Below are 27,572 nucleotides of genomic sequence, written 5' to 3' on the forward strand. Positions count from 1 at the left end.
AGCTGTGCTGTTACAAGATGGTAGACGTTGGCCCTCCCCCCTTTGCCTTCTAACATTGTTGAAAATGTCTCTGGCTATTGGGGTGTCACATAGGAATAAGGACACCAACTTAAAAGGAACTTGGCAAAGCAAAGCAGTATGCAAAAGTGCATTGCCCCCAGAGAATATGGCCTAGTGGTAGAGCGCTTGCCTCGTATATATGAAGCCCTGAGTTCGATTCCCCAGCACCACATATATATAAAAGCCAGAAGTGGCTCTGTGGCTCAAAGTGGAAGGGCACTAGCCATGAGCACAAAAGCTCAGGGACAGCATCCAGGCCCTGAGTTCAAGTCCATGATCACCAAAAAAAAAAAAACCCAAATTTTTTTAAATGAAAGGAAGGAAGGAAGGAGAGAGAGAGAGAGAGAGATTGAGAGAGAGAGAGAAAGGAAGGAAGGAAGGAAGAAAGGGGGGAGAGGGAGGAGAGAGAAAAAAATGAAACCTATGGAGAATTCTCTCTCCGCTGTGGAATGATTGCATCCTTATAGAAAATTCTGGACACTGAAATTCTAAGAAGAGGAGAGCTCGCTTGCTCACTAGGTTGTCTCATCACTTTTTAATTCAGAGTCAGAAAAACAAGTCTTTTGCACCTTCCGTGTTAATGTCAAGGAAAAGGTGTGCTTGTCTACATCACGAACCCATGGAAAGAGGAGGAAAGTACAATCCAGGCAGGGGCGAAAAGCTTTGACAGATCCCCAAGGTTGGGTAAGCAGACATGGCTAGATGGGCTGAGATACAGAGATGACACAACCAGGACACTCTGGAGTGGTCCATACTCTAGCTAAGTGGTTCTCAACAGTCATGAAGATCTCCTGGAGGGTCTGAGAAAAGATGGCTAGGTGCTACCCCCAGAGTTCCAGATTCAGGAGGCTGGTGCTGAGGCAGAGAGTCTGCATTTCTGAGTTTCCACCTGATCGATCCTGGATGCTACCAGTCTGAAGACCATATTGCTTGGGTCTGCGGACAGCATGTTAGGTCATTCACAGGTAGCTTTTGGGTTGTTTTAATTTTATGCTTATCCTAGGGCTTGAACTCTTCAGGGCCTGGGTGCCATCAGTGAGCTTTTGTGCTCAAAGTCACAGCTCCATTTCCGACCTTTTTGGTGGTTAACTGGAGATAAGAGTCTCATGGAATGTCTTGCCTGGGCTGGCCTCTGACTGCATTTCTCAGTTCTCAGCCTCCTGAGTAGCTAGGATTACAGGCATGAGCCATCGGTGCCTGGCTCTCACAGATAAAGTTTTTAATTTATTGTTTTAATGCCTAAGCTCTCACTATCACATTGAACTAGTTAAAATAAAACTAAGTTGATTTTGGATGCAGTTCCATAGATATGTTAGATATGTGTGTTACATAGGTATGTTACATAGGTATGAAGACTGCCAAGATGGAAGGTGTTGGACAGAAAGGTTGAGATCTAAGTGGTTTTGATACAGGAAAGGCAAACACTGGCTGCAGTCTGACCTCTGCTTGTAGGTAAATCACTGCCTTCGAGTGATTAGGATGATGTGCAGTATCCTTATCGTTCCAGGACAGGTGAGGGTCAGGTAACCTGTGCTTCAGGAAGCTGGCACAATCCCTGTGTGTGGACTGAGCAGTGTTTGGCACACTCATCATCACTTTGTGTGTGTGTGTGTTGGTTGCGTCCTTGAGGTTTGTATGCTCAAAGCTAGCACTCTACCACATTGAGCCACAGCTCCACTTCCAGTTTTCTGGTGGTTAACTGGAGATAAGAGTCTCATGGACTTTCCTTTCAGAGCTGGCTTCGAACCAGGATCCTCAGATGTCAGCCTCCTGAGTAGCTAGGAGCCACCAGCTCCTGGCTCACCATCACTTTTAAAAGCTGGGAACGTACGGAGGCTGTTCTCTGTCCTTCAGACAGTGATCACCCAGCCACTTCCTCCAGCTGAAGCCTGGAAACCCTAAAAGGGAACCAGGCCCCTCATTGGGGAGCGTGGACCATCATGCAGCTATCTCCTGGGATGGGCAGGTATAGATCCTGAACTCCAACATGTCTATACCTCCCTCTGTCCTTTTGGGGCTTTTCTAACAAAACTTCTTGGTGAATGCTGAGCCTATACTTATGGGTGAAAGATGGGCCCTGAGATTGGTCCAGAAAAATCCACTAGGCTAAGGGTAGGGGACATTTGTGCCTTCTTCTAGAGCAACCGCCCCTGTTTTAAGGTCTAGTCCTAAAATAGCCGGGTAGCAGGAAAGAAAAGATGTGGTTTTTCAAGAAGGGCAAAGCCATGGGGCTGGGGATATAGCCTAGCGGCAAGAGTGCCTGCCTCGGAAACACGAGGCCCTAGGTTCGATTCCCCAGCACCACATATACAGAAAATGGCCAGAAGCGGCGCTGTGGCTCAAATGGCAGAGTGCCAGCCTTGAGCGGGAAGAAGCCAGGGACAGTGCTCAGGCCCTGAGTCCAAGGCCCAGGACTGGCCAAAAAAAAAAAAAAAAAAAAAAAGAAGGGCAAAGCCAGATACCCTAGGAATCATGGAGAGGACTTGCTGGAAGGCTCTTCAGACTCAAGAGCAATTGGGCCTTGTTCTTGTCCCAGAAACAAGGGGAGACCAGGCAGGAGAAAGCAGCAGCATTTGAAGAGAGCCCCTACTTCCACGCTCTTGGCTACATCCCCAACCCTTCTGCGTGGCATTTCCATCACGCCATTCATTCCACAGGTCTCTCTCTCTGCCCCATGTCCTCATTTTAATGACCTCAGACAGACATAAAAACGGCTGAGCTCAGCGTAAGTGACTGAGACATGTACATTGCCTCTGGGTCCCCATGGACCCCAGCTGGGCACTGTGCTGCCCTGGGTTCCCCTTTGACAGGAGAAAGTGAACTCATTTATTCAGTTGTTTTAAGTGAGCTAACACAAGGCAGTGCCAGAAGGCCAAGACATAAATCTTTCCCAGAACCCAGAGTCCCTGCCAAACACCTTGGATAAAAACTTTGTGCCTATTCAAAATGGTTTTCCCTCCCCTCTAGAAATGAGGAGGGGAAATGTACTCAAAAAAAAATCTAAGGGGCTGAGGGACGGGGAGAGGGTGTTAGCAAATTCTGGGAATGACAGATTTGTCAACGCGTTAGCCTCATAAAAATTCTTCCAGTAAGAAAGGAAAACTTCTAAGTCAAGCATTCTTTTTTATTTTCTTGTGGGGCTAGGGATCAAACCTATGGCCATATGCCCCATCACCACCGAGCTATACCCCCAGACTCTAATCACACGTTTTGTTTTCTTAAGGCTCTTAGAGGGTGTGTGGGAGATCACTGATCATCTGGTTTGTGGGTTCTCCTGGCTGGGGAACAAGGACTTTTCTTCTGTTTCTGAAGGCTGCATTTGAATCAGAGATGGGACAGCTTGTCACATGTCACCCTCCAAGCTGTCATGGCTGTGCTTCTAAGCTAGCGCAAAAGCCAAGCAGGTGGCTTGCATCTTGAGAATTATGAGACTCACCAGCCAGAGGACTCCCCCCGCCCCGCACAGGAATGCAGAGCAGCTCAGAGGAGGGACAATGAAGGAGTGATGTGTCCCATAGTCTCCCCTGAGGCTGGAGGGAAAAGGACTGCTTTTCTTCCCCTTTGCTAAGAGACTTCTGCAGTTCTTATTCTTTGCTGTTTATAGCAACAAACATGCAGTCGAAAGTCACCCACACAATCGAACTACCCCTATATGCCATTCTCCCCCTGTACTGTGGTTTGAATTCAGAGGCTCCTGCTTGTTAAGCAGGTGCTTTACTACTTGAGCCACTCCCCCTCCCCCAGCTAGTTTTGTGTTTTCAAGTTTCTTATCTATATACAATTATGTGTATGTTTTAAACGTAATTATGATGTTATTTTAACGCCTCCTCCCTTTTCTTCAGCCAAGAATTCTTCCCTAAATCAGTGCTCAAAAACCTTGCTACTCAAAGCATGGTCTAAAGTTACCAGGCTCATCACAATCTTCTGAGCTAGAAATCTACAGGTTTATAGTGTAGTTTAAGGCATACTGACTCAAACAAAGCTCCTGCACACATTGAGGCTGTGCACTTAGTCCTTGACTTGTCTCTTTCCAAGGTTGTGGAACATCAGTAGTGTACCAGGTGCAGGGCTGGGGGATGGCCCCACTGACAGCGAGATTTGTTAGACATGGTGTCTTATCTCTAAGCTATCCGGGCTAATCAGGCTGAAGCAGTGATGTAAAAGATAAAAGGAGTATCGAGGCCATTTCAGGTGAAGGGCTTTGCAATGGCCGGGGCAGGTTCATGGTGCAGGCAGGTCTTAAACCCTGGCCTCTTGCTCTTCTCCATAGTCACATGCACTCCCTAACCACAAAACCTGCTCCTTGCCAACAGGTGGGCGCGCAGGATATGCAGTAATGAAACGGTGAAGTTTCCTCCAGGCAGACGAAGCCCGTTGAGACCACCTCCCCTCAAGCACTACCTCCCCAAAGCAGTCACAACTTCTTGGCCCAAGTATCTTCGATTCTTTGCTCCTAGCATGCCTCCCGACCTTTTCCTTGAGATAGGAAAGACCTCATACAGATCACAGTGTAAAGAAATCAAAGCAGGTGTGGTGGCACTCATCTGTGATCAGCAACTTTGGTGCTGAGCTGGGAGGAGTATGAGTTCAAGGCCAGCCTGGGTTACATAATGAGAACTCATCAAAACAAAACAAAACAAAAAAAGAAACTAATGCTCCCCCCAAAGTAACATATGTGCACAGAATAGTTACTGCTAAATGGATGAAAATAAAAATCCAGTGTTTTTGGAAAAGTGATTTAAAAAATGGTTCTAAAAATAATCTTGAGATTGGGTGATTAAAAAAAAATCAAGATGTACTATACTCCTAAACTGATATAATGAATTGAAACCCTTTGTACAACTAAATTTAAAAAAACACATAATAATAATACTTAACACCAGTACTAACACAAGAAAAAATAAATTCAGTAGATCCCTGGCACCCTATTATATGTGTTTAGGGGTATACAAATTTAACATTATAAAAGAGATACCAGAAGAAGGGGAACAATGGGGATTTATCAACAAGAATATTAGAATTCTCAGTTAATATTTTCTCTACCATGCTGGGGTTTGAACCCAAGGCCTCCAACATGTGAAGGAAGCACTCTACCACCAAGCTACACGTGCAGCCCCAGTTATTAACATTTTGAGGAAAAACTGTGATCAATTTTCTACCCACCCCCCTGACTTTCCAATGGATTATAATCAATGTTATCTTAAAGATGAAAACTGTGACAATATATAATAAAATTGAATATGGTTTGTAGAATAAGGCTAACATTTTAGATCCAGTACCCCCAAATAATCACAAAATTGACATATGCTTACAAAATTAAATTTGTGTGAAACTATAAGTACAAAAAGGCAGACATACTGGGAAAATATTTTAAGCAAACGGTTAATATCTTTATTGTATTTAGAAAAGAACAATTCAAACAGGTATTTCACACAACTTGACAAGGAAAACATTTATCTCATGAGATAAATTGGCAAAGGATACTACAGCAAATTTTCAAACAGTGACTCACACACAAAGAAATGCTCAGAATTATTTGTATGAAAAGGAAGGTAAACCCAAACAAGTCAGCACACAATCTGAAACTGAAAATATCCCTGGCTGGTAAGACAAGGGACATTCCTGGCAGAGCTACAGCCTCAGTCTACTGAAAGCTGTAAGAATGCTCCTGGTTTTGACCTGGTACTCAAATCTCTATTCCTACGAAATAATTTAAGAAGATATTTGTTGCAGTATTACTTCTAGTGCTGGAAAAGTGGGTATCACATAAATGTTGAACAAAGACAGTTATATGCATACTCACCAGGGAAAGATAATCTAGTCTATTATTATTAATTATTGCTAAGACTATGTAAAAGAAAAACACTTGAATATTTCAAGTAAAAGGATATAATAACAAACATGCACTATGACAAGCTATCTTCATATTAAAATGGGATGGACTACATCAAGGCAATAATTGTGATGAAGTAAGGAGGTCTCTAAATTGTGCTCCATTTGTTAGCTGTTTTATTGCTCTTGTAATAGAAATATTAAATAAAAAACAATCCACATTCTGTGTAAGCTGACGGAGCGTGGTATAAAGAGATGGTCACATGGGGAAGAAGCCAGTGAATCTGAAAGTTAAGACAGGGTGCGATTAGAAGCTAATCACCCGATTTTCCTTTCATCTGAGGAATGATCTTCCTCTGGGCCAAGGGCTCACATTCTTCCGTGTGTGTGTGTGTGTGTGTGTGTGTGTGTGTGTGTGTGTGTGTGTGTGTGTGTGTGTGTGTGTGTGTGTGTGTAAGCATGTGTGTGTAGGGTCATAGAAACCCAATGGCTCAGAGTGGGCATGGCCCTCAGAGATCTTGCTAATTTTAAGAACTAGAAGTATAGCCCCATTTCAACTTAGCTTTGCCTTTTGGTTGAATACTGCCATCAACAGGGAGCTCACCACCCTAATAAGTGGCCTTCTCAGTCTGTTCTTCTAATTTATGCTGGAAATTGTTACACATGACCACACCTCTGATCTTCACATGAAGCAAGGCTTCCTAGTAAATAGCTTTCTTCCAACTAGGATTTAAGCCACCAATCACAAACCAAAGGACTCCAGTGAATGGGACTCTATCATTCTTTCCAGCAGAAGAATTACATTAAGTTCCAAACCAGAGACTATCTCTATTCATGATGGAAAGATATATTCTCAAAATCTGAATAAAGAAACCTGTATTTATTTTACTGATTCAGAAAAAATATATTTAGGAGATGAATTTCCCCAACAAAAGTACACAGTTTGCCACACTTCTCTCTAAAAACTGCAGTCTTCAGTTTACAAAGCAAGTACTTCTTGCCACTAGGCCATATTCCCAGCCCCAGTCTTCAGTTTAAAAAACAAAATTTCAGTTCTCCTGAATACAGAGCTTCTCTCCAGTGATTCTATCTATCTATCTATCTAAAAACAAAATTTCAGTTCTCCTGAATACAGAGCTTCTCTCCAGTGATTCTATCTATCTATCTATCTATCTATCTATCTATCTATCTATCTATCTATCTATCTATCTATCTGGCAAGCAGGACTGGTGTTTGAATTCAGGGCCTTGGACTTTCTTGGCCCTGTATCACGTAAGCTACACTCCAGCCTTTTTGGCTCCAGTTATTTTTCCTTAGTCTCATGTGTACACCAAGGACAAGACAGACTGTAATTCTGAGTAGCTGGGGTGACAGACGAGAACAACCATGTCCAGCTTTTTATTGGTTGGGATGGAGTCTTTGGAACTTTTTGTTTGGTCTGGCCTACTCTCCACCTCCTGAGTAAAGGTTTACAGGTGTGAGCCGCCACATCCAGCTCACATTTTGTATTCTACTAGTGTTTCTCCTTGTTTCTAATCTTGGAGGGCTAGGCAATTTCAGACATGAACTCCTTAGATCTTTTGTGGGTTGGCTGGACACACGCTTATTTCTTTAGTCAAGAACTTAGCCCACTTCAGGTACATTCGCTGTATTTCATTAGAAGAGTATGCAAGTTTAACTTGGAAGGAGTACACACAAAAATGTACAATGGTGCTTCAGCCTCAGACACATTTTGAAAGCAGAAGAGAACTGTGTGGAGATAACAGTCTAACTCATGTCTCTCAGCCAAAATCAGGCAACAAAGTGAGGGGCAGGCAGGGGAGCAGGTCCTAGGCAAGATCATAGCTCAGCTGCCCGCCCAAGAAACATGAAGCGCATGTCCTTCTCTTAGGAAGCAGAGAAAGCTTTCAGTTAGCGCAGTCAGATTTCTAGAGCAGCGAGCTGGTGTTTCCTGAAGCCCAGAGCAAGCCTATGCCATGTGTGTCCAGTCCACTTGCGGGCTAATGGCTGGAATGAGGGTCTTTCACATGCCTGATTGCTCCTTGCAGTGGCTGGGGGCGTGGAGTGAGAAGGTTAGAGTGCAGAGAATCTGGCCCCTTCGTTACTCCTGACTGGTGGCTTCTGAGGCCTTCCTGAGGGGATCAGCATGCCCAGCTGGCTGTACTGAGTCAGCAAGGCTCCGGGCACAGCATACGGATGAGTACAGGCCCAACTTCCATCTCAACATCTGGGAGATCTCACTGTCTGAGTTCCTTTTTCCAATCTAGGCCCCTACTTGAATCAAGAGGACCATGAGGCAAACCAAGGCTTGTTACAACCAGCCTCTCTGGAAAAGTACCCTACCCCTACCCCAGAAAGCCTCCAACAATTTTCCACTGCTGACCATGTGTATAGAGACTGCCAGTGACAGAGCATCCATGAGGAGGATCAACACTTTCTTCAAACCCAATAATGTCTCCTTGAAAGGGAGCCGTCAGACATCCTACCAGACTATGACCAACTCACTTGCCTCTCCTATTATTAATAGCTGCCTACAGCTCATCGCAGCAGCAGGCCCCAGGCTAGGTGGCCGCTCCCACTCCCACTACAAATCATGAAGCTCAATATGCTAACAGTGCTGACCTCGCCAAGATAAACCTAATGGATTTGGCTTAGTTTTTGGTGCCAAGTTATACACAGCTGATTAATCCAGCTCACAGATGCACTGAAATCGTCTAGTTATTCCTTGCCCCTGTCTTCGGCCAGGCCATGTGTGGAGATGTGAAAACTGCTTACACTTTTGAGCAAGGAGCGGTACCCTGCAAAACAGACTTTGACTCACCAAAGCAGACAGTGTTAATACAGCTGTGACCCATGCAGAAAACACCACAGCTTTACTGCTCCTTAGGAGGCAAGACAAAGGGAAGTGAGGCAAGGACCAAGGGAAAGGCAGGAGAATGCCTCTGTGTTTGCGGACCCTGTGGGAACAGTTGCCAAATAGAGATTACTGGGGGCATTCGAAGGTAACTGATAGAAGCCTTACCAGAAATGTGAACTGGAAAGGGAGGTGCTAACTTAGGACATACCAAGGCTGAGCTGAGTAGAATGGAAAGACTAAGCCAACTTCTTAAATAGAGAGAAGTGTCTTGACATGCACTTTCCACCTTTCCTCATCCTGGGTCATATTATTGGGATTCAAAACTAGAATGGGAAATATCAAGGGAAAATGTAAGTGAAAGAAGAAATGACAAAGAAATATACTGAATACCCATGGGATGCCTCCCATGTGCTGGGCCCTACATAAGGCTGTGTCTTCATTGGAGAAGACCAGCCACCAGCTTCTAGGCCAGACAGGAAGGCAGATAAAGAACTGGAGAGGACACAATCCATTCCCTCAGCGCCTTTGTCTCCTCTCTAGACGGCGGCCTTGACGACCCGTTCCTTGGCTATGCTGTGAGCCCTCCTCTAAGTATTTCTGAATTCCACCCTCCAAGCCTGGCTCTGCCTGCTCTGGAGAGGGAATCTGCAGTTTTCCACCAGGCTTTCCAGGTAATGCTGTTCATGAGCTGGGTCTGGGGCCCTGCCTTTACAGACTAGAGGAGGAGATTTCCAGGTGGCATGAAGTACACACTGGGAAGGCATTACTGGACAGATCCTGTCCTTCTGTCCAAGCCTGCGTGTCTCCTCTCCTTGAGGCTGGCCCAGCGCATGGCAGGGGTGCTTCTCTGTGTGACACTACTGACCTGAACACCTCTCCTTCAGCACACCTTGTTCTGATGCCAGCTTATTCTGGCCTCAGCCAATGAAGCATTGTTTGCTATTCATTTCTCAGTTCCTGGTTTTTAGCACAGAAGTGCACAACATGTATGTGGGGAGCCTGGTGATTTTTATGCTACTCTGAGCTCGACCTTGGGGCTTAATATGGGCAGCATGATGTATGAGTTGAAGACCTAAACTGATATGCCAGGAACCACATCCACACAGGGTGACAAAGAACGGGGCTGTGACAGAGCTGGAACCTGGCCCCTGGCTGACAGCTGCATGACCGGTTCTAGCTTCGAGAGAGACTAGGCATTCTCCCCATTTTCTCAAGCACACAGCCTTACTTTTTTTTGAGGGGGGGCGTTGATACTGGGGGGGGTGGGTTGAACTTAGGGCCTCACACTTTCTAGGCAGGAGTTCTACCACTTGAGCCATGCCTCTATCACTTCACAGCTTCATTTCTGAGTAGCAAACATGAGCAATTAGAAAGTTTCTCAATGAGTTTGAAGGAAAATGTCCAGGGTTTCAGATCTGCCATATGTCTTGAAAGCAAAACCCTCCAGCTGCCTGAAATGTTGTTTAACAGAAAGAGGGCTTTATTTGGCTCGACCTCTCTGCCCATTCTTAGGAAATGCCTAAAATAAAGCCTTGTTTACAGAGATTATGAAATAACCAATGGTAGAATTAATTTCTAACTTGAAGATGGTAAGAAGCAAAGCAAGAAATTCTAGAAGTGACTTGAAATATTTAAAAAGGTCAAGAGCTCTCTCTTCCAAATGTGCTTTTGCAAGATTTTTCTACTTTCAACTCAGAATGAGGGCACATGAGAGAGGGACATTAATCTCTGGAAAAGACAGGTGAGGCTTGAAAATGTGTAGCTTTTCAGTAGTTCCACAAGCTCCAATTCCAAACCCAGTGGTGTTATACTGCCACCTTGTGGCACTGACTTTTAACAGCCACAAGTTGTTCCCCTTTACAAACCAAATCCCTCCAGGGCACTCTCAGATTACCTGCAAAAAGATCAGAAAGATCCTTAGCCAGGTATGGCGGGGCATGCCTGCAATCCCAACACTTTCACAACAGTTTACGGCCAACCTGAGCTATACTTAGTGAATTTTAAAGTTTGAGGCCAGGCTGGGACAGATAGCAAAACCCTGACTCAAAAAATGACTAAGAAGGTGCTGGGGATATGGCCTAGTGGCAAGAGTGCCTGCCTCATATACATGAGGCCCTGGGTTCGATTCCCCAGCACCACATATACAGAAAATGGCCAGAAGTGGCGCTGTGGCACAGTGCTAGCCTTGAGCAAAAAAAAAAAAAAAAAGCCAGGGACAGTGCTCAGGCCCTGAGTCCAAGCCCCAGGACTGGCCAAAAAAAAAAAAAAAAAAAAAAAGACTAAAAAATAAAGAGGAAGAAGGAAGAAGAATCTTGCTTTCCTATTTAAAGGGATCATGTGCTTCATGTTACTTTGGTTTCAAAAAGACCTCAGGTTGAAGGGTACCACGACATTTATTTTGCCATCTGTGACAGTTTCATGTTGCAAGAGTCTCAACATAAAAAATTACCTTCAAAACCTGCCGCAACATTTTCACATAAACTAGGATATCTCACAAACAATAAAGTTCTTTCTTCAATATTCAATCTTTTCAATCTCGTCCATGTCTTCAGGGTCCAGCTGCTTAATACTGCTGTCTAAAAGAATAGAAGAAAGGAATCAGTCTTACCCCAGGGCTTAAATGGACGACATTCATTCCAGCCAACTCTGAAAATATATATTCCTGTGGAACTCGAGGATAGATGGTAACTAAAACAACAACAACAACAACAAAAACACCCAACCAACACTAACTAAAACAGCAGCAAAGCTACTCGAGCACAGAGCACACCCACTCATCTTCTGTGGGCAGACAAGCTCCCCATGACAGATAAGTGTGAGAAGCATGAAGCTGGCTCACTTCCGGCAACCAGGGCCTCAGCAGCTCGCCATGGCAACCTTCAGGATCCTTCTCCTCTGGCCCTCTCCAGCTAGCCTAACACATAGCCAGTTCGGGGGGTGGGGGTGGGGTGGTGGTGGCAGTGAGTAGACAGTGAATGGACAACAGACAGCCTGAAAAACCTAATTTATATTCCAAACATTACCAATATGCCTATGTGCGCTGCCTGGGAGAGTGCTCATTGCGTCCAACAAAGATTAAGCACCACTCCCCTGAAGGTAGCACTCAAAGTTCCTCTCCATGCTCTCTGGGGTCTGGGGTAATTTGAGGAGTGGCCAACCAGGTGAGGTGACCCTTCAGGATCCCATTAGTCCAGGACCCCTGAGCCCACCTTATTTAGATTGGGGCTGCAGATTTCAGAATTCAGGGTGGTTCTGTCTAAGAGGTTGGGATAAGAGAAGTGGAACTGAAACTAAAAAAGGAAACTGGGGAAAGATTAATTCTAGAGGAATCTGTTACTTTATTTAGGGTACATTTTTATAAGATGTGAAAATTTCCAGACTCCAGAAGGAATTCCTATGAATTCTACTTCAGTCTGTTTGTTTGTTTGTTTTGGTAATAGGGCTTGAGCTTGGGGTCTGGGCACTATCCTTGAGCTCTCTTGCTCAAGGTTAGAGCTCTACCACTTTGAGCCACAGCACTGTTTCCAGCTTTCTGCTGGTTAACTGGAGGAAAGAGTCTCACAGACCTTCTTGCCCCAGCTGGCTTTGAACCGTGACCCTCTCAGATCTCAGCCTCCTGAGTAGCTGGGATTACAGGTGTGAGCCACCAGAGCCTGGCTCAGTTTTCTTTTCTTTTTATTTTTAACTATCACTTAAGAGTTGTTCAATCAATTGTCCCACATTAAGATTCTGGACATGTGCCCTGGAGGCCCTGCACCCACAGCTTCTGCTCCACACTCCCTGAGCCTTTCCACCTACCTCCCTGGCACACCCGCCCCCCTCAGTCAACAGCAGGCCTGCAGCCCTGGCTTGGGAAGCAGTGCTACTTACTGAAGTGGTCCTGGATTTTCATGAGCAGGGGCAGCTTTTCCACTTCAATCATGTTGAAGGCAAGGCCTTTTTTCCCAAAGCGTCCTGTCCGCCCTATGCGGTGGAGGTAGGTCTCATAGTCTGGCTCTTCTGTTTGGTTTACGGGGAGATCAAAGTTCACAACAATTGTCACCTGCTTCACATCAATCCCTAGGAGAGGAAAACACTGCAGTCTTGCTATTGTTCCCACAGGACACAGCCACTCAAGAACTACATTTGTCAACGGGACTGTCATTAATGGAGACAATTTGGAAATCAGACCTGGCTGGATGACACTGAAATAGGTACTTTGGGTCAGGCAGTTTGCCTGCATGCTGTGGTGTCTGTGGTGCTGGACAGAGTGCCAACAGTGGCAAACTGCACGCACAAAGCATGTGTGCACAATGGAGGTGAAGCGGGAAGCAGACGTGCTCTTACCAAGCTTACAGAGGGCTACCCTTGGGACTTTTGGCAACTCTGCTTCATTCCATCATCAAGTATTCTTTGCCTCGACTGCTCCAACAATCCACATGGGCTTCCCTTCCACCTCTTCCACCATTCCTCTAACCCCTCCTGCAAAAGTCACCGAAGCAAGGGCTGGCGCACCTGTGCTCAGCCCCTACTGTCCAGCTCACACAGGTCACAGGAGAAGCCACTCAAGACCTTGAGTTTTGCCTTAGGTCTTTGCTCTTCCTTTCCAGGATCACAAGTGCTCTGCACCAGTCAAAATGTCTGGTCTTTCCCACTATAAATTCCCACCCAACTGAGCCTGCCTTTAAAACCCTTCTGCACGTCCCAGACCTTCCATTCACCAACAAACAAGCTATATGGGACACAATCCTTGTCCTGCCCTAAGTCTATCCTAGATATTTCCAAATTGTCTTTCTTCTAGGGCCTGCAATTGTACTGTCCAATAGGGTAACCATTGACCCCATGTGGCTATTTAAATTGGCTGATATAATTCATTAGTCACACTAGCCACATTTTACATGCTCAAGAGCCATAGATGGTAGCAGCTACCAATGGGACAGCACACAGTCCAACACAACAGAACACTTCCACTGGTGTGGAGTCCAGCACCTGCCCTCAACACAGTAGACTCTGAGTTCTACTGAGTTCACAGGATAAACTGGGAAACCTAACTTGAATATAGGGTCTAAGATAGGATATGGAAGGGAGGAAGAAAGTAGGAAGCCAAGCTATTACAAAAACAAATAAACAATGACCTTCCCCCCACCAATCATCAATAGCCTTAAAACTGGAAACACCTGGGCTGGGATGTAGCTCAGTGGCAAAGCGCTTGCCCAGCAAGTGCAAAGTCCTGGGTTCGATCCCCAGTACCAAAAAAGAAAACACAAAAAAAATACAGTTAAAAAAAAAACCCAACCAAAACTGGAAACAGCTCAGAGACATGCAACATTATGAGTTATTAAAGAATGAAAATGAGAAGCACAAGGAGATACTACTATATGTCTACCAAATGGTTAAAACCAGAAAGAATGGCATATTAGTTACAAACAAAGGTGCATGGCAACCACCACTCCTTACAATGCTGGGGGAGGCAAAATGATCCAGTGGACAAGCTGAATAGCTTTGTATTAGGCTAATCACACTTGTCACATGACCTACAATTCCACTCCTATTTACCCACAAGAAATGAAAACATGTCTACACAGAGACTACACATACATTCTTATTGCAACTATATTCAAAATAGCCCCAAATTGGCAATAATCCAAATATCCAACTGGCGAATGAAAGAACTATTAATGAAACACTATGAGCAATAAAAAGTTATGGACTACTGATTTACTGACAATGCTGGCAAAGCTCAAAAGCATTATGTTTGGTGGAAAGGCCAGACACAAAGACTACACAACATATGATTCAGTTTGTGTGGCATTCTGGGAGACACAAAAGTATAGATAGAAATCCAAATAGGAATGTGCCAAAGAAGAGACTGACTGCACAGGGGCTTGAGAAAATTTGAGGGAGATGGCAATGTTCCGTATTTTGATCACAGTGATAGTTATATGACTATATCATATACAGTTTGTACATACAGCATATACACAGGTTGAGCTTTGTCAAAACCCCATTCAACTGCACAGAGAATGAATGGGATTGTATGTACATTATACCTCAACATCTGACTTTAAACACACATACCTCGAGCACAAACATTGGTCGTTATAAGAACTTTCTCTTTCCCATCCCGAAACCTCTGAATGATGGAAGCGCGCTGCTCCACTGTCAACTCCCCGCTTAGCAAGGACACCTGGTGGCCATCCTGCATCATCTCCACGGTCAGCCACTTGGCATTTCGCCGGGTCTACATGAAAGACAAAATCAACACAGTCAAGGCACTGAGAAGCAGGGGTGAAGGGGGGCGGGGGAAGTGGAGAGAGTATGACGGGGAGATGGAGAGAAACCAGAACAGGGCCAGGGACACTTCTGTTGCCTGTGCTTCTCAGCATCACACCCCCTTAAATCTCAGCATCACACCCCTTAACCAGTCAAGAGTCTCTCCCTGGGTGCTCAGAGTGCCAGGCATCTGGCTAAAATCTTCACATACATTATGGGCATGGGTTATTGAGACACTTTAACTAGGTAGCTACCTTGAAAAAAACTTAAAAGACAAAACATTTCCCTAATATAAAAATGATAAGTAACTTGCCCAAGTTTACATGGCTAGGCTGAAGCAGAGTTGAGCTTTCTTTCACTCTGTTTTCAGTGCTGTCCTTGGGCTGGCAGGTGCTAACCTAATACACTTGTGGATATGGAGGTGAGTGGGAGGTGAGGCCCCTCTCACCACAGACAGCATAGAGTGGTCATGTGACAGGGAGAAAATAATACAAGTAAGCACGACAATGTCAATCAGCAGAGATAAACAAAAATAAAAATAGACCTGAAAATAAACAGGGTGATGCTTTACTAAGGAACATCCTTAAGTGATAAGTGGTACCTATAAAAATTCACTGTAATCCTAGCTACTCAGGAGGCTGAGATCTGAGAATTACAGTTCGAAGCCAGCCTGGGCAGGAAAAACTGTGAGACTCTTATCTCTAATTAATCATCAGAAAACTAGAAGTAGAGCTGTGGCTCAAAGTGTTAGAGCACTAGCTCTGAGTGAAAAAGTTCAAGGACAGCACCCGGGCCAAGTTCAATCACCATGACCAATAACGATAACAAAAAGTACAGTAACTACCAATCCAAATGGGGATATCAGAAGCAGCCTATGTAAAATACAGATCTCTAGTTAAAGAATTGCTCTAAAGATGAAGCTAGGTAACATTTAACAAGTATTGAACCCCTCCAGCTGTGGGGACATCTGGGCACAAAAGACACCAGCAAGTTTACCTGGCAGAAGATGATGGCCTGGCCAATGGTGATGCTGCCATAAATGTTGCACAGAGCTTGGTATTTGTCTGTCCTGTTCTCACACAGCACGTAGTACTGTCGGATGTTGTTCAGGGTCAGCTCCTCTTTGCGTAACTTGATAACATTGGGGTCAGGAATGATTCGCTCAGCAAACTGCCATACAGAGTCCTCAAAGGTTGCTGAAAACAGGAGCATCTGGCATTCGGAGGGCAAGGCTCTGCAGAAGGGAAGAGAAGATGGCCATCAGCTGCTCCCTAATAACCTGCAGACAGGAGATGCTGTCTGCAATGAGAAATTTACCTCCACATGCCCTGTCCCTCCTTGTACCAAGACAATGCAACAGGGAGCTCAGAACAAAGTTGAGGTACATCTTCTAGAGGGTCTTGAGGCTTCTCATGCCAATTTCCTGGTCAAGTGAACCAGGAGGGAGAGTGCAGGTGCTCTCTGTATGTGGTTACAATTGCACATGAAGGCAAATGGGGCAAAGCTAACACAAGGCTGGGCATTAGACTGTAGGTGGCCTTTATCTTGGGAGGGAAAGATCAGCATACACAATGGCTTTCGGGAATGGGACAACTGACAGATAAATGAGAAGGGAACCAAAGGACACGCAGTAACTAAAATGTAAACAGAGCCCAAAATGAATACAGGTACAGAAAGTTGAAAAATAGGTGAAATGAGCCAGGTGCCAATGGCTCACACCTATCTAAAATTCTAGCTACTCATGAGGAAGAGATCTGGAGATTGCAGTTCAGAGCAAGCCCTGGCAGCTAAGTCCATGAGACTCTTATCTCTAATTAACCACAAAAAAGCCAGAAGTGGACCAGTGTCTCAAGTAGAAGAGTGCCAACCTTGAGTAAAAAAGCTAAAGGACAGCATTAAGGCCAAGTTAAGCTCAAGACCCCAGAATGTGCACGTGCACACACACACACACACACACACACACACACACACACACACACACACGAATATGAAACCATGGAGTCGTCAGGAAGGAAGTTAACTGTGGGACAGAGAGGGCCAGTGACTGGAAAAAGCCTCCAAAGCTTGTGAGATGTAAATAAAATCCTGTCCCTTAATCTAGGTGCAGTCACACAGCATGGCCTCTAGGGGGAACTCACTGCACCATACACTGGGAGACATATGCATTAATGGGGCATCTTGTAGCCCTTGTACACACTACATAATAATTAAATCAGGTTCAATTTATCCATCTCATCATTTTCTTATGGTGAAAACTTTCAGAATCTTCTTTTTCCTTTTGAAATGTACAGTATATTAGTGTCATCTATAGTCACCCCAAAAGTCAGAACTCCTTGGTCCCATCTAGCTGTAATTTAGTACCCACTGATCAATATCCAGCTCTCCCTCCTTGCTGTTCTTCCCAGCCTCTGGTAACCACGTCTACTCTAATATTACATAAGACTGACTTTTTAATATAGTTACTATGGAGAACAGTAAAGTGGGTCCTCAAAATACAAAAATACAACTATCACATGATCCAGCAGTCCGACTACTGTGTGTGTGTGTGTGTGTGTGTGTGTATCCATCCAAAGAAAAAGAAATCAATCTGTCAAAGAGACATATGTGCTCCCCCGTTTACTTCAGCTCTATTCATAACAGCCAAGAAATACAAAGTAAGTGGCCATCCACTGATGAATTCATCAATTCTCCCATTGAGGAAAGGACAATGTGCTGCGCATACACAATGGAATACTAACCATTAAAAGAATGGAGTTCTGGGGCTGGGAATATGGCTTAGTGGTAGAGTGCTTGCCTAGCATGCATGATGCCCTGGGTTCGATTCCTCAGCACCATCTAGGCAGAAAAAGCCAGAAGTAGCACTGTGGCTCAAGTGGTAGAGCACTAGCCTTGAGCAAAAGAAGCACAGGGACAGTGAACAGGCCCTGAGTGCAAGTCCTAGGACTGGCAAAAAAAAAAAAAAAAAAAGAATCTGTGAGGTAAAATGGATGGTGCTGGAGATTATTATGTTAGGTGAACTAAACCAGGCATAAAAAGACAATTACCACATAATCTCGCTTATATGTATAAGCTAAGAGTACCAATGTTTCAAAGCCAAATAAATATAAGAGTCCAGAGAGAAACCACTTCTTTTGAGATGAAGACACAATATTTGAGAATGAACTATAGAGTTAACGGGAATGAAGAGATCATATGGTCCACAGATTCCCAAACATTAGTTTAAGCCTAGGGCATAGATCATCTGGGAGGTTTTGAAATAACAATCTGACAGACTTCTAAGAATTGTGAACTATGGCAGACTGTCTACATGCATTACCCTCTCAGCTGCCAGCATTCTGTTAACGTGATAAAGAGATAAAAAGATACTAATCAGCAAAACAAGAATACAAGAGAAGAAACTGTCGGACAAGATATTTCAACACATTTTTGGAAGCTAGGAAGGAATGTTAGTGAGAGAGTGAAACCAGAGTATGAAAGCTAGAGAGCATAGAGGGGATAAAAGGAGAGGAGCGGCTTGCTCAGAAGCATGGCCAGTCCTAGGACTTGACACTGCAGAGGCCAGAGGATTAGGAAGAAAGGGATGCAAATGAGGTGCATGGCAGAAGACAGCAGGAGAAATCTGCATTCACATTCTGGGACTTCTTAGCCATCTGCTACATCCTAATTTTCCTCTGAAGAAAGATGGTACAGGAGCTGGCATTCTAGGGCCTGGCTAGTTCATTCCAAAGCGATATTTTACGCCAATCAATGGGAAGAAACGAAACCGTGGGCTATTCTGCAGAAAACACTGGGCTTGAAGATTTAGTATGAAAAGTTTAAAAACATCTCAGTAATTGTTATCAGGTACTTATTGAAACTGTTGGTCTCTCCATCCCTTCCTCTTTCCCTCTCTCCTTTTCTAAATGTTGGGAATCAATCCTAAGGGCACTGTACCTGCAAAGCAAGGCTCTATCACTGAGGCACATTCATTCCCATTGTTTCACCTGTTTCTTTGTAAAATATAGCTATTAGTGTGAGCATTATTACCTAAAGACAAGGAAGCAAGTATTATAAAAGATGAGTATTTACTTGGGGACTACTGTTTTCATGACAAGCATTCCAATACTATTTGGCAATACTATTTAGACTACTTTATTATAAATAAATAAATGATAAATTCCCTTCTAGAAGTTCTAGTTCAGTGAGTCTGATGTTGGGGCTTTCTATAACAGTAAGCCCTTTGAGTGATCTTGACAGACAGGTCTAGGAAAATACTAGGGTTGTCTTACAAATTAGTGACTAAGTTAGGACTAGACCTGATTTCAGTTATTGTGCTATTTCATTACACATTACATGCTCAACAGAACTTCTTGAGAACTTTGCTTAGAATATAAAAGAAAAGTGGCAAATGTGATGCAAACCCGATGAAAATATTTCATCTGTAAGTCTGTATTGCAAAAATAACCAAGATAAGATTATAAGCTGAAGCTGGAGAATTACAGCAATCTACCCTTGAGTTGGTGAAAATAATAAAACCCAAATTCTTGCTAGATGCAAGGATGGTGACAATTAAGAATAAAGAGCCAAGAGCTGTTGTTTCACACCTATAATACTAGCTACTCTGGAGGCTGAGATCTGAGGATCACATTTGAAAGTCAGCCTGGGCACCAAAGTCCTGTGAGACTCTTATCTCCAATTAACCACCAAAAAGCCTGAAGTAGAGCTGTGGCTCAAGTGGAAGAGTGCTTGCCTTGAGAAAAAGAAAAAAAAGAATAAAAACAATTATGGGGGGGTTGGGAATGTGGCCTAGTGGCAAGAGTGCTTGCCTCATATACATGAAGCCCTGGGTTCAAGTCCTCAGCACCATATATATAGAAAATGGCCAGAAGCGGCACTGTGGCTCAAGTGGCAGAGTGCTAGCCTTGAGCAAAAAGAAGCCAGGGACAGTGCTCAGGCCCTGAGTTCAAGGCCCAGGACTGGCCAAAAAGGAAAAAAAAAAAAACCAACTACGGGCAACAGACAAATGAAATTTCCCATCAATTCTGAGAAACCAGGAATAAATATGAGTCTGAAGGTTACCTTTGAATACGAATGCTCTGGTCTGAGAATCCTTGTGTGTCAATCATGACATCTGCTTCATCCAGGACAAACACACGAATCTTAGTCAAATCAATCAATTTTCGCTTAAAACACCAATCAAGGACGGTCCCAGGAGTGCCAATTACAATCTGTTTGGTGACTTCAGTGCCTCTAGGAACTGGGGAGAAAAGGGTTTTTTTTAAACTCTCTTTCAGACACAGCTTTTCACAACTGGTTACAGGTGAAGACAATGCAACGTGAAGCTTAGAAAGAAAAGCGCAGTTCACAGTGACTTTCCAAATGTAACCCCTGGGGGGTCAGAGGTTGTGTTGAGGTTTTAGTTTCACGATAAATTCCTGAGTTTCTACGATTATGCTAATATTCCTACATATTTGATTTCGCCATGCAGGCATTTAAAAGGCAACATTACACTGGGTGTAGTGGCCTGCCTACAGTTTCAGCTACTCAGAGGCTTAATTCACAAGTTTAAGACCCACCTGGGGCAAAATAGTGAGATCCATTCTCAAATGACAAGAAAAATCCACACACAATAGCTCACTACCCCATACTGGCACAGCTGTGAAAACTACAAACTTTCTCTAAATGGAAAACAACAAAAAAGCCCACCACTCGGTTACATTAAGTAAAATATGGGATATTATGAAGTGGAGTCAAGAAGAACAGTGTGATAAACATGCTGTCAGTTTTGTAAGCACTCAATGACACAACACCTGATTTTTTTTTTTCCAGTCCTGGGGCTTGAACTCTGGGCCTGGGCACTGTCCTTGAGCTTCTTTTGCTCAAGGCTAGCACTCTACCACTTGAGCCACAATGCCACTCCAGCCTTTTCTGAGCAGTTTATTGGGGATAAGAGTTTTATGGACTTTCCTGTCTGGGCTGGCTTTGAACTGTGATATTCAGATCTCAGCTCATGAGTAGCTAGGATTACAGACTTGAGTCACTAGCGTCTGGCATCTGTATGTCATCATATGAGCTTAAAAAAAAAGGCAAAAGGCAAAGGCTTGTCTGTTTTTCAATACTGTAGTTATCTTTCAGATTGAATTTTAGGCAAAAAGAACAACTCTCACTTATGCCTTCTAATCTTTTAAAGTTTTTTAATAATAATTATGTAATACTTTAATAAAAATAAAAGCATTTCTGCACAAATCATGCAAATTTCAAAGAAAAGAATATATGGGCATCCTTTTTCAAGAGGTAGAAATGCTATAGCCTCATGTTTCAGGAATGGTGCACAACACCTACTCCACCTCGTCTCATTTAATTCTAACAACTCTACAGTCCAAGTGCTATTAGAGATGAGAAAGCACAGGCCTTGAATATAAGGCCAGGATTTTAAAATCCAGCCAGCATGGGCTTCCTGGTACATACTTCTGTTCCCTCGAATGGCATACATCACTTCAACATCCACGCAGAACTTTCCCATACGCTCAACTACACGGCCAGTCTGCAGAGCTAATTCATAGGTAGGAGCAAGGCAGAGGCACTATAAAATAGAGAAGAAGGAAAGAGAAAGTCATATAAGCCATGGTTTAAATTTTAATGACAGTTACAACCAATACAGGAAGCAGCTCAGAGCTGACCTTGGAGATTTTGACTGAATAAAATGTTATCAAGTGAATATAATTTAACTGTTCATACATCTGAGGAGAATGCTGAGGGAAAGGAGTAACCGATGGAGAAAACCTTCCTAAAGGATTATTTAGAAATGCAAGTTACTCGTCATCCTTTTTACATGGGAAAAGACTGGGATATAGGAAGGCTGGAATCAACAAGAGCGAAGGCAAGAGAAATCATAGCTTGAGCACAATCCTCATTACCTCTTATCTGCTATTAAGAGTAGAACACTTATCTGCTATTAAGAGTGGAACACTTTCTACTTGGTCCAATCCATTTCTCTCTCCCTCGTTCATTCCCTCCTCCCTCTCTCCTTGAAAAATATTCCCCAAACACTCATCTGTTGTTCTATTTCCTGTAAAAAATGGCAGTGGTTGATGAATGAAGATGCTGATGGAAATCAAACAGTAAAATCTTATACTTTTATGTGTCTCAGTTAGGGACCTGTAATAGAAAAGGGAACACAGCTGAAGTGCAAATAATATTCTGCACACCCTTTTCTCAACAGGTGCTCAAGCACAGCTCATCTGGAATCATTTTGGCTGACAAAATAAAACCTCAGATACTCAGATATAAATTTCACTGGCCTTGTCTAAAATGCACATGATTTCCTACACTGGCCTTGGCCAGGCACATTTATAGTTTATCTTAGGGATTGGAAATGAAGTTTTCTGGGAAAGCTCTTGTATTCACACAGCATTACCACGTATGGAAAGGCAGCTTGTGAAAGGCATCAGTGAACACCCTTTGGAAAAAGGGAAAGGTGACCAGATGTTTTGCATGAGTAAAAGCTAGGTTAGAAAATGGCATGCCAGTCTTTGACCAACCACCCTGACTATGCTACCTCTGGAAAGGCACTTCGAAGTCTCAGCTTGCTTGTCTGCTTCACAGAGGTGGACTGTATGATCTTGTGCACCTAAACAGACCACATCGCTATGCTTACCTTATGCTAAGCATAAAAACATTATTTTTTCCACTGAATCCCAATGATGACACTATGAGAAAGCTTTCATCCATTCACTCTTTCCTTCCATTCTTAGTGAGTGATTTCTGCAATCTAGACACTGTGGTGGGTGTTAAGATTCAAGAGCAAACAGATCTACTTTGCTGGATGCCTTCAAACATGCTACCTTTGCAGACAAGGAAACAGATTTGCCTAAGCCATTCATCTGGCTGCTCAGTGGAGAGGCTTGGACTGGAACCAGTTAACTATAAAGTCTATGTCCAATACTCTATGAATTTGTGAAAAACACCTATTCCACATATCACTGTATCACATAATCATCATGTACTTGCAATAAGGTCACCAGTTACTAAAATCCCATCAGCATTACAAGGATTCCCACTTCTCCCACAGCCCTTCCATACCTGGGGGAATAATTCCAAGGCATTCACTCTGCTTAGCATAGCCAAGACAAAGGCGGCTGTTTTTCCTGTTCCAGACTGGCTCTGTGCTATGAGGTTCTGGGGTCTATACAAAAGAGAAGACCACTGGGCATAAACTGAATACAAGAGCTTGGTTATAAATTGAAAAGAGACCCAATCAAGTTGAAATACCACTACCCTGGAAACTCACGGATGTGCCAGCATCATAGGGAGAGCCATCTCTTGGATTTTGGATGGCCTATTAAATCCCATTGCATAGATCCCTTTTAGTAACTCTTCTTTTCTGTCAAAAAGAAAAAGTAAAACTGAAAGCCTATGGTTGGTCATTAATATGCATACTCCAGTAGCCTTAAGAAATGCATACTGAAAAAGTATGAAATCAAATTAAGCTACTTTGCAACTACCCTTTAAGAGTAATAATTAGGGCTGGGAATGTGGCTTAGTGGTAGAGTGCTTGTCTAGCATGCATGAAGTCCTGGGTTTGATTCCTCAGCACCACATAAACAAAAAAAGCTAGAAGTGGTCAGCTTAAGTGGTAGAGTGCTAGCCTTGAGCAAAAAGAAGCCAGGGACAGTGCTCAGGCCCCGAGTCCAAGCACTAGAACTGGCAAAAGAGAGAGAGAGAGAGAGAGAGAGAGAGAGAGAGAGAGAGAGAGAGAGAGAGAGAGAGAGAGAGAGAGGGCTGGAATGTAGCTCAGTGGCAAAGCACTTGCCTAGCAAGAACACAATGTCCTGGGTCCAATCCCCAGTACAAAAAAGACAGTTAAAATTAATATTTAGAAATACATCATTTATACCTTCCAGTTATCAAACATACAATCATGCCTCTACAGGTGAACCACAAAAATAATAAGCCATACTGTGAGCCTAGGCTAATGTCAGCAGTAAGGGCCTAAAGTTGAAGTGTGAAATTAAAAAAAAAAATTCATGGGGCTGGGGATATAGCCTAGTGGCAAGAGTGCCTGCCTCGGATACACGAGGCCCTAGGTTCGATTCCCCAGCACCACATATACAGAAAACGGCCAGAAGCGGCCGAGGCAGGCACTCTGCCACTAGGCTATATCCCCAGCCCCTCTTTTATTACTTTTCTCAAACTTACTCATTGTTGTATTACCTTATCCTGAGGCAGCTATATTAAATACATCTTTCCTTGAATGTGAGAAGTGGGTAGGCTGGACCACTTCCACACATGTGGATGTTCCTAACTTGGTAGACCAATTAGTAGATGACTGGCAGCCACATTTTAATACAAGTAAGCCTCTCCTATCACTTAAAAAATATCTAGCCATAATGAATTTGGATTTTTACCCTTTTTATAAGTCATGTTACCAAACCAGGGCTTCCTTTTGCAAGTCAAATATTGGCCCCAACCAAAATTTTTAGTCTAGCTTAATATGATTTAGCTCTTGTAGAGAAATACAGTTTGTAAGTAGAATATTTAATTTTTATTGGGAATCCCCCAAAGGGAGACCTTGGAATGAAGATCAAACTTGCGGGAAGGAGAAATAGGAATCTAGTCACTTCTAGTGAAGTTATCAAGTAAGGCATTTGAGACTAGTTCTCTATTGTAAAAATGAACTTATGTATCAACTTACGTGGCAGTGGTGAGTCTGGGAAGGTCCTGAGACAAGTAGCCCCAATAACCGCTCAGATTCATCAAAGAGGCCCATGAACCATGGCAAGAGGTCTGTCTGGACTTATCCCATGGCTGGCTTGCCAAAATATTACTGAACTAGGCCCAAATGGTCCATTGTTCATAATGGGCAAAAGTAGTTGACAACACATACTGGTAACTTTCTCTTTTTGTTAAAATATATTTCTTGAATCCAGTTGGTAAATTCTCAGAGAATAGAAACTCACTTGGGAAAGTTACTCATTTTAATACTATGTGAAAGAAAATATCGTCAGAAATGTAAAAGCTTCTAACTTATTAACAGAAGGGTGAGGGAGGGTGTGTGAATGTTCAAAGCCCCTGCATCTGGAATGGGACATAGGGAGTTGGCAATATGGCTGTGTCTTCTCAGTGTCTTATTTCACTACAAGATTAAAATATTTTGACTGTATGGGACTGAGAGAGGAGGGTGACAGTATAAGGGTGGTGAATATAATTGAAGTGCCTCATATACATGTAGGAATATCCAGTAACAAAACCTATTAAAATTCTTTGAAAAAGTGGGAGGTAAGATAAAAGTAACAGAAGAGAGGGAATTTAACCCCAAACCACCATATGCATAAATGAAAATACCCTAACAAAACCCCTTTATAGGCAACCAAGGTAACTTAGTGTTTTTAGCTCTATTTTAATTACATGCAAAACTTACACGCATCTATTTTCATAATGAGCCATAGAAAACAAGAGCTTCTATTATTAGCATTTTCCCCATACTGAAAGAGTTACAATACTTACAGCCGCAGCTCTTCAAATGTTTTTACTGAGTAGAGTGGAGAGCTGGGATCTTTTTGCAAGACTTCCACTCGGTGACTGGACTCTATTAAGGACTGGCGAATTAACTTGTTTAAGAGTGAATTTGCGGCTAAATCCACTAGAAAAGCAAAAGACAACAAAAAAAACCCATATCGGGGACATCAACCCTCCTGAGTAGCATCTAATCAGTGATTGTGTATCAAGCTATGGCAACTACTCAAATCTTTCTTCTAGAAAAAGGTTCCAGAATGAATGAGAGCACTTAAAATTCCTTCTTTCATAAAGATCCAGTTTCTTATGTTTTATTGCACCATCACCAACTAACTTCAAGCAAGGGAACACCAAATGACACCAGGCCCAACCCTTCCTTGCCAGCTAGAAATTCTTAACCCACTCCTTGCACATTCCATTTCAACTTCTAAAGAAAGTAGACCTCTCCTCTATGACTTCTGATATTATTCATAAAGAAGACTTGAAACAATAATACTTTTTTACTCAATTGGTATATCATTCATTCATACTGTCAAGGGTAATGATAAACTGAAACACAATGCTAGGAGATGCATGCAGATAAATACGTCTCCTACCTACGTCATCTTCGTCATCATCTTCCGCATTATCAAGAGAGGTATCTAAAGGGATAAACAATAAATGTAAAGATAAATGCTGATTAGAAATAAATAGTGTACATTTCCATTTTTTTCTTCCAGATTCTATGGTGTATACAGACAGAAAGAGTCATCTAGTGCAAGAGTAAAGTGGGAAGATAGTGGAAGGTCATGAATGTAACTTTAAGGGAGCCAAAGGCATTTCAGCTGGCAGGTACATGAGGAAAGCAATGGTTTTTAATTAACTGAGGCCAGTCTGCTTTATCCTAACAACACTCACCTATATTTGGGACTGTGGTACTCTTAATACCCCGAAGGTTCTTCCGGGGGTGGATGAGATTTGAAAACTATTGAAAGACACAAATTTCAACCAATATTAGGAAGCAAGCCATCCTGTGTAACGGGCTGGAAGGGGTCGGGGGAAAAACCACCCTAGGACTTTCTCCTTTGCAATGTTATGAATTGTCCTGTATGAATGTATGAATTATCCAAAAAGGAAAAAAAAGGGGGGGGAGGGGAAGGGAGACTTTCCGTCGTCCCTGCACAAGAATTATTCCTCCCTGTAAGGCCTCTAGTTTAAACGAAGGCAGTGCTGGGGCGCGGAGGTGCCTCCGCACCGCACCCTGAAGCGGGTGGCGGCTAGGGAAGAAGAAGAGTTGGCAGATAGGATGGAAGGCCAGCGTTGGTCAAATCAGGTGAGTGGAAAACCCAAGTCGAGTTAGGACCACCTCTCTGGATTTCCAGGTGTTGCCATTTTCCCCTTTCAAACCCAAAAGGTCTGGTCTCTGGGAGTTTCCCTTTTCCAAGGTCCTCTTCCCACCCCACCCCACCCTTCCCCACCAGCATTTAACACCCCCCCCCCATTCCAAACACTAGCCGGGCCCGCCCTTCCCAGCATACCCCCCCCCCCGGGAGTCCCAGGCCCAGCCGCCCTCCCCGCCAGCCTCCTACCCCCTTTCCCTCAACCCCACCCCCGTCCCTCTACCCTCCCCTGCTCGGTGGCGGTTACATGACTGTTCAGCCGCTCGTTCTCAGCCGCCCCGGCGTCGCCTCCCCAAAGTAACGACGCCATAGCTGCGATGCGAACGCCGCCGCTCCCGCCCCCAGCACGTGCTTCCACCTCAGGCGCGAGGCCGCGCTCGGCCCGGCTCAGTGGCCAATGGGATCGCGCGTAGGGCCGGTCTAAACTCCGCGACCGCCCACGGCGCGGCGCGCGCAGGCGCAGAGTTCCTTCCCGCGCGGAGGGGGCGGAGGGCGCGGAGAGCGTGGTGAGCGCGGGGACGTGCTGGAGCCCGCTCGAGTGCGTGCGGACGGGTCCGCGGGCTTTCGGTTCCGGCAGCTCCTTCCCTCTCTCCCCTCCCTCCCCTCCCCGCCGCCGCCTATCCCGCCACAGGCGCCCGCTGTTCGAGGGAGGCCATAGTTCGGTCTTCGGTCTTCGTGAGCCGTGGCCACCAGGTGAC

General features: G+C 44.0%; 1 protein-coding gene across 2 annotated transcripts; it reads right to left on the reverse strand.

The window, feature by feature from the left end:
- Positions 1–5,502: 5,502 nt before the first annotated feature.
- Ddx25 (DEAD-box helicase 25) lies at positions 5,503–27,216 on the reverse strand. Of its 2 annotated transcripts, XR_007210290.1 has the most exons (13): positions 27,122–27,216; positions 26,393–26,459; positions 26,092–26,136; positions 25,487–25,622; positions 23,271–23,363; positions 23,063–23,165; positions 21,449–21,563; positions 20,060–20,237; positions 15,998–16,235; positions 14,807–14,969; positions 12,620–12,808; positions 11,199–11,325; positions 5,503–6,176 (listed from the first exon to the last, which is right to left on the reverse strand). XR_007210290.1 is itself a non-coding variant. In XM_048340954.1 (12 exons), the coding sequence occupies exons 1-12, from the start codon at positions 27,182–27,184 to the stop codon at positions 11,264–11,266; spliced, it is 1,452 nt and encodes a 483-aa protein (XP_048196911.1). In that variant the 5' UTR covers positions 27,185–27,216; the 3' UTR covers positions 11,092–11,263. The 2 variants fall into 2 exon arrangements, 1 of the variants encoding a protein (XP_048196911.1); XM_048340954.1 differs by lacking the exon at positions 5,503–6,176 and having other exon boundaries at positions 11,092–11,325.
- Between the last annotated feature and the right edge of the window lie 356 nt (positions 27,217–27,572).

This window comes from Perognathus longimembris, chromosome 3 (genome assembly GCF_023159225.1).
Source record: "Perognathus longimembris pacificus isolate PPM17 chromosome 3, ASM2315922v1, whole genome shotgun sequence".
NCBI lineage: Eukaryota > Metazoa > Chordata > Mammalia > Rodentia > Heteromyidae > Perognathus > Perognathus longimembris.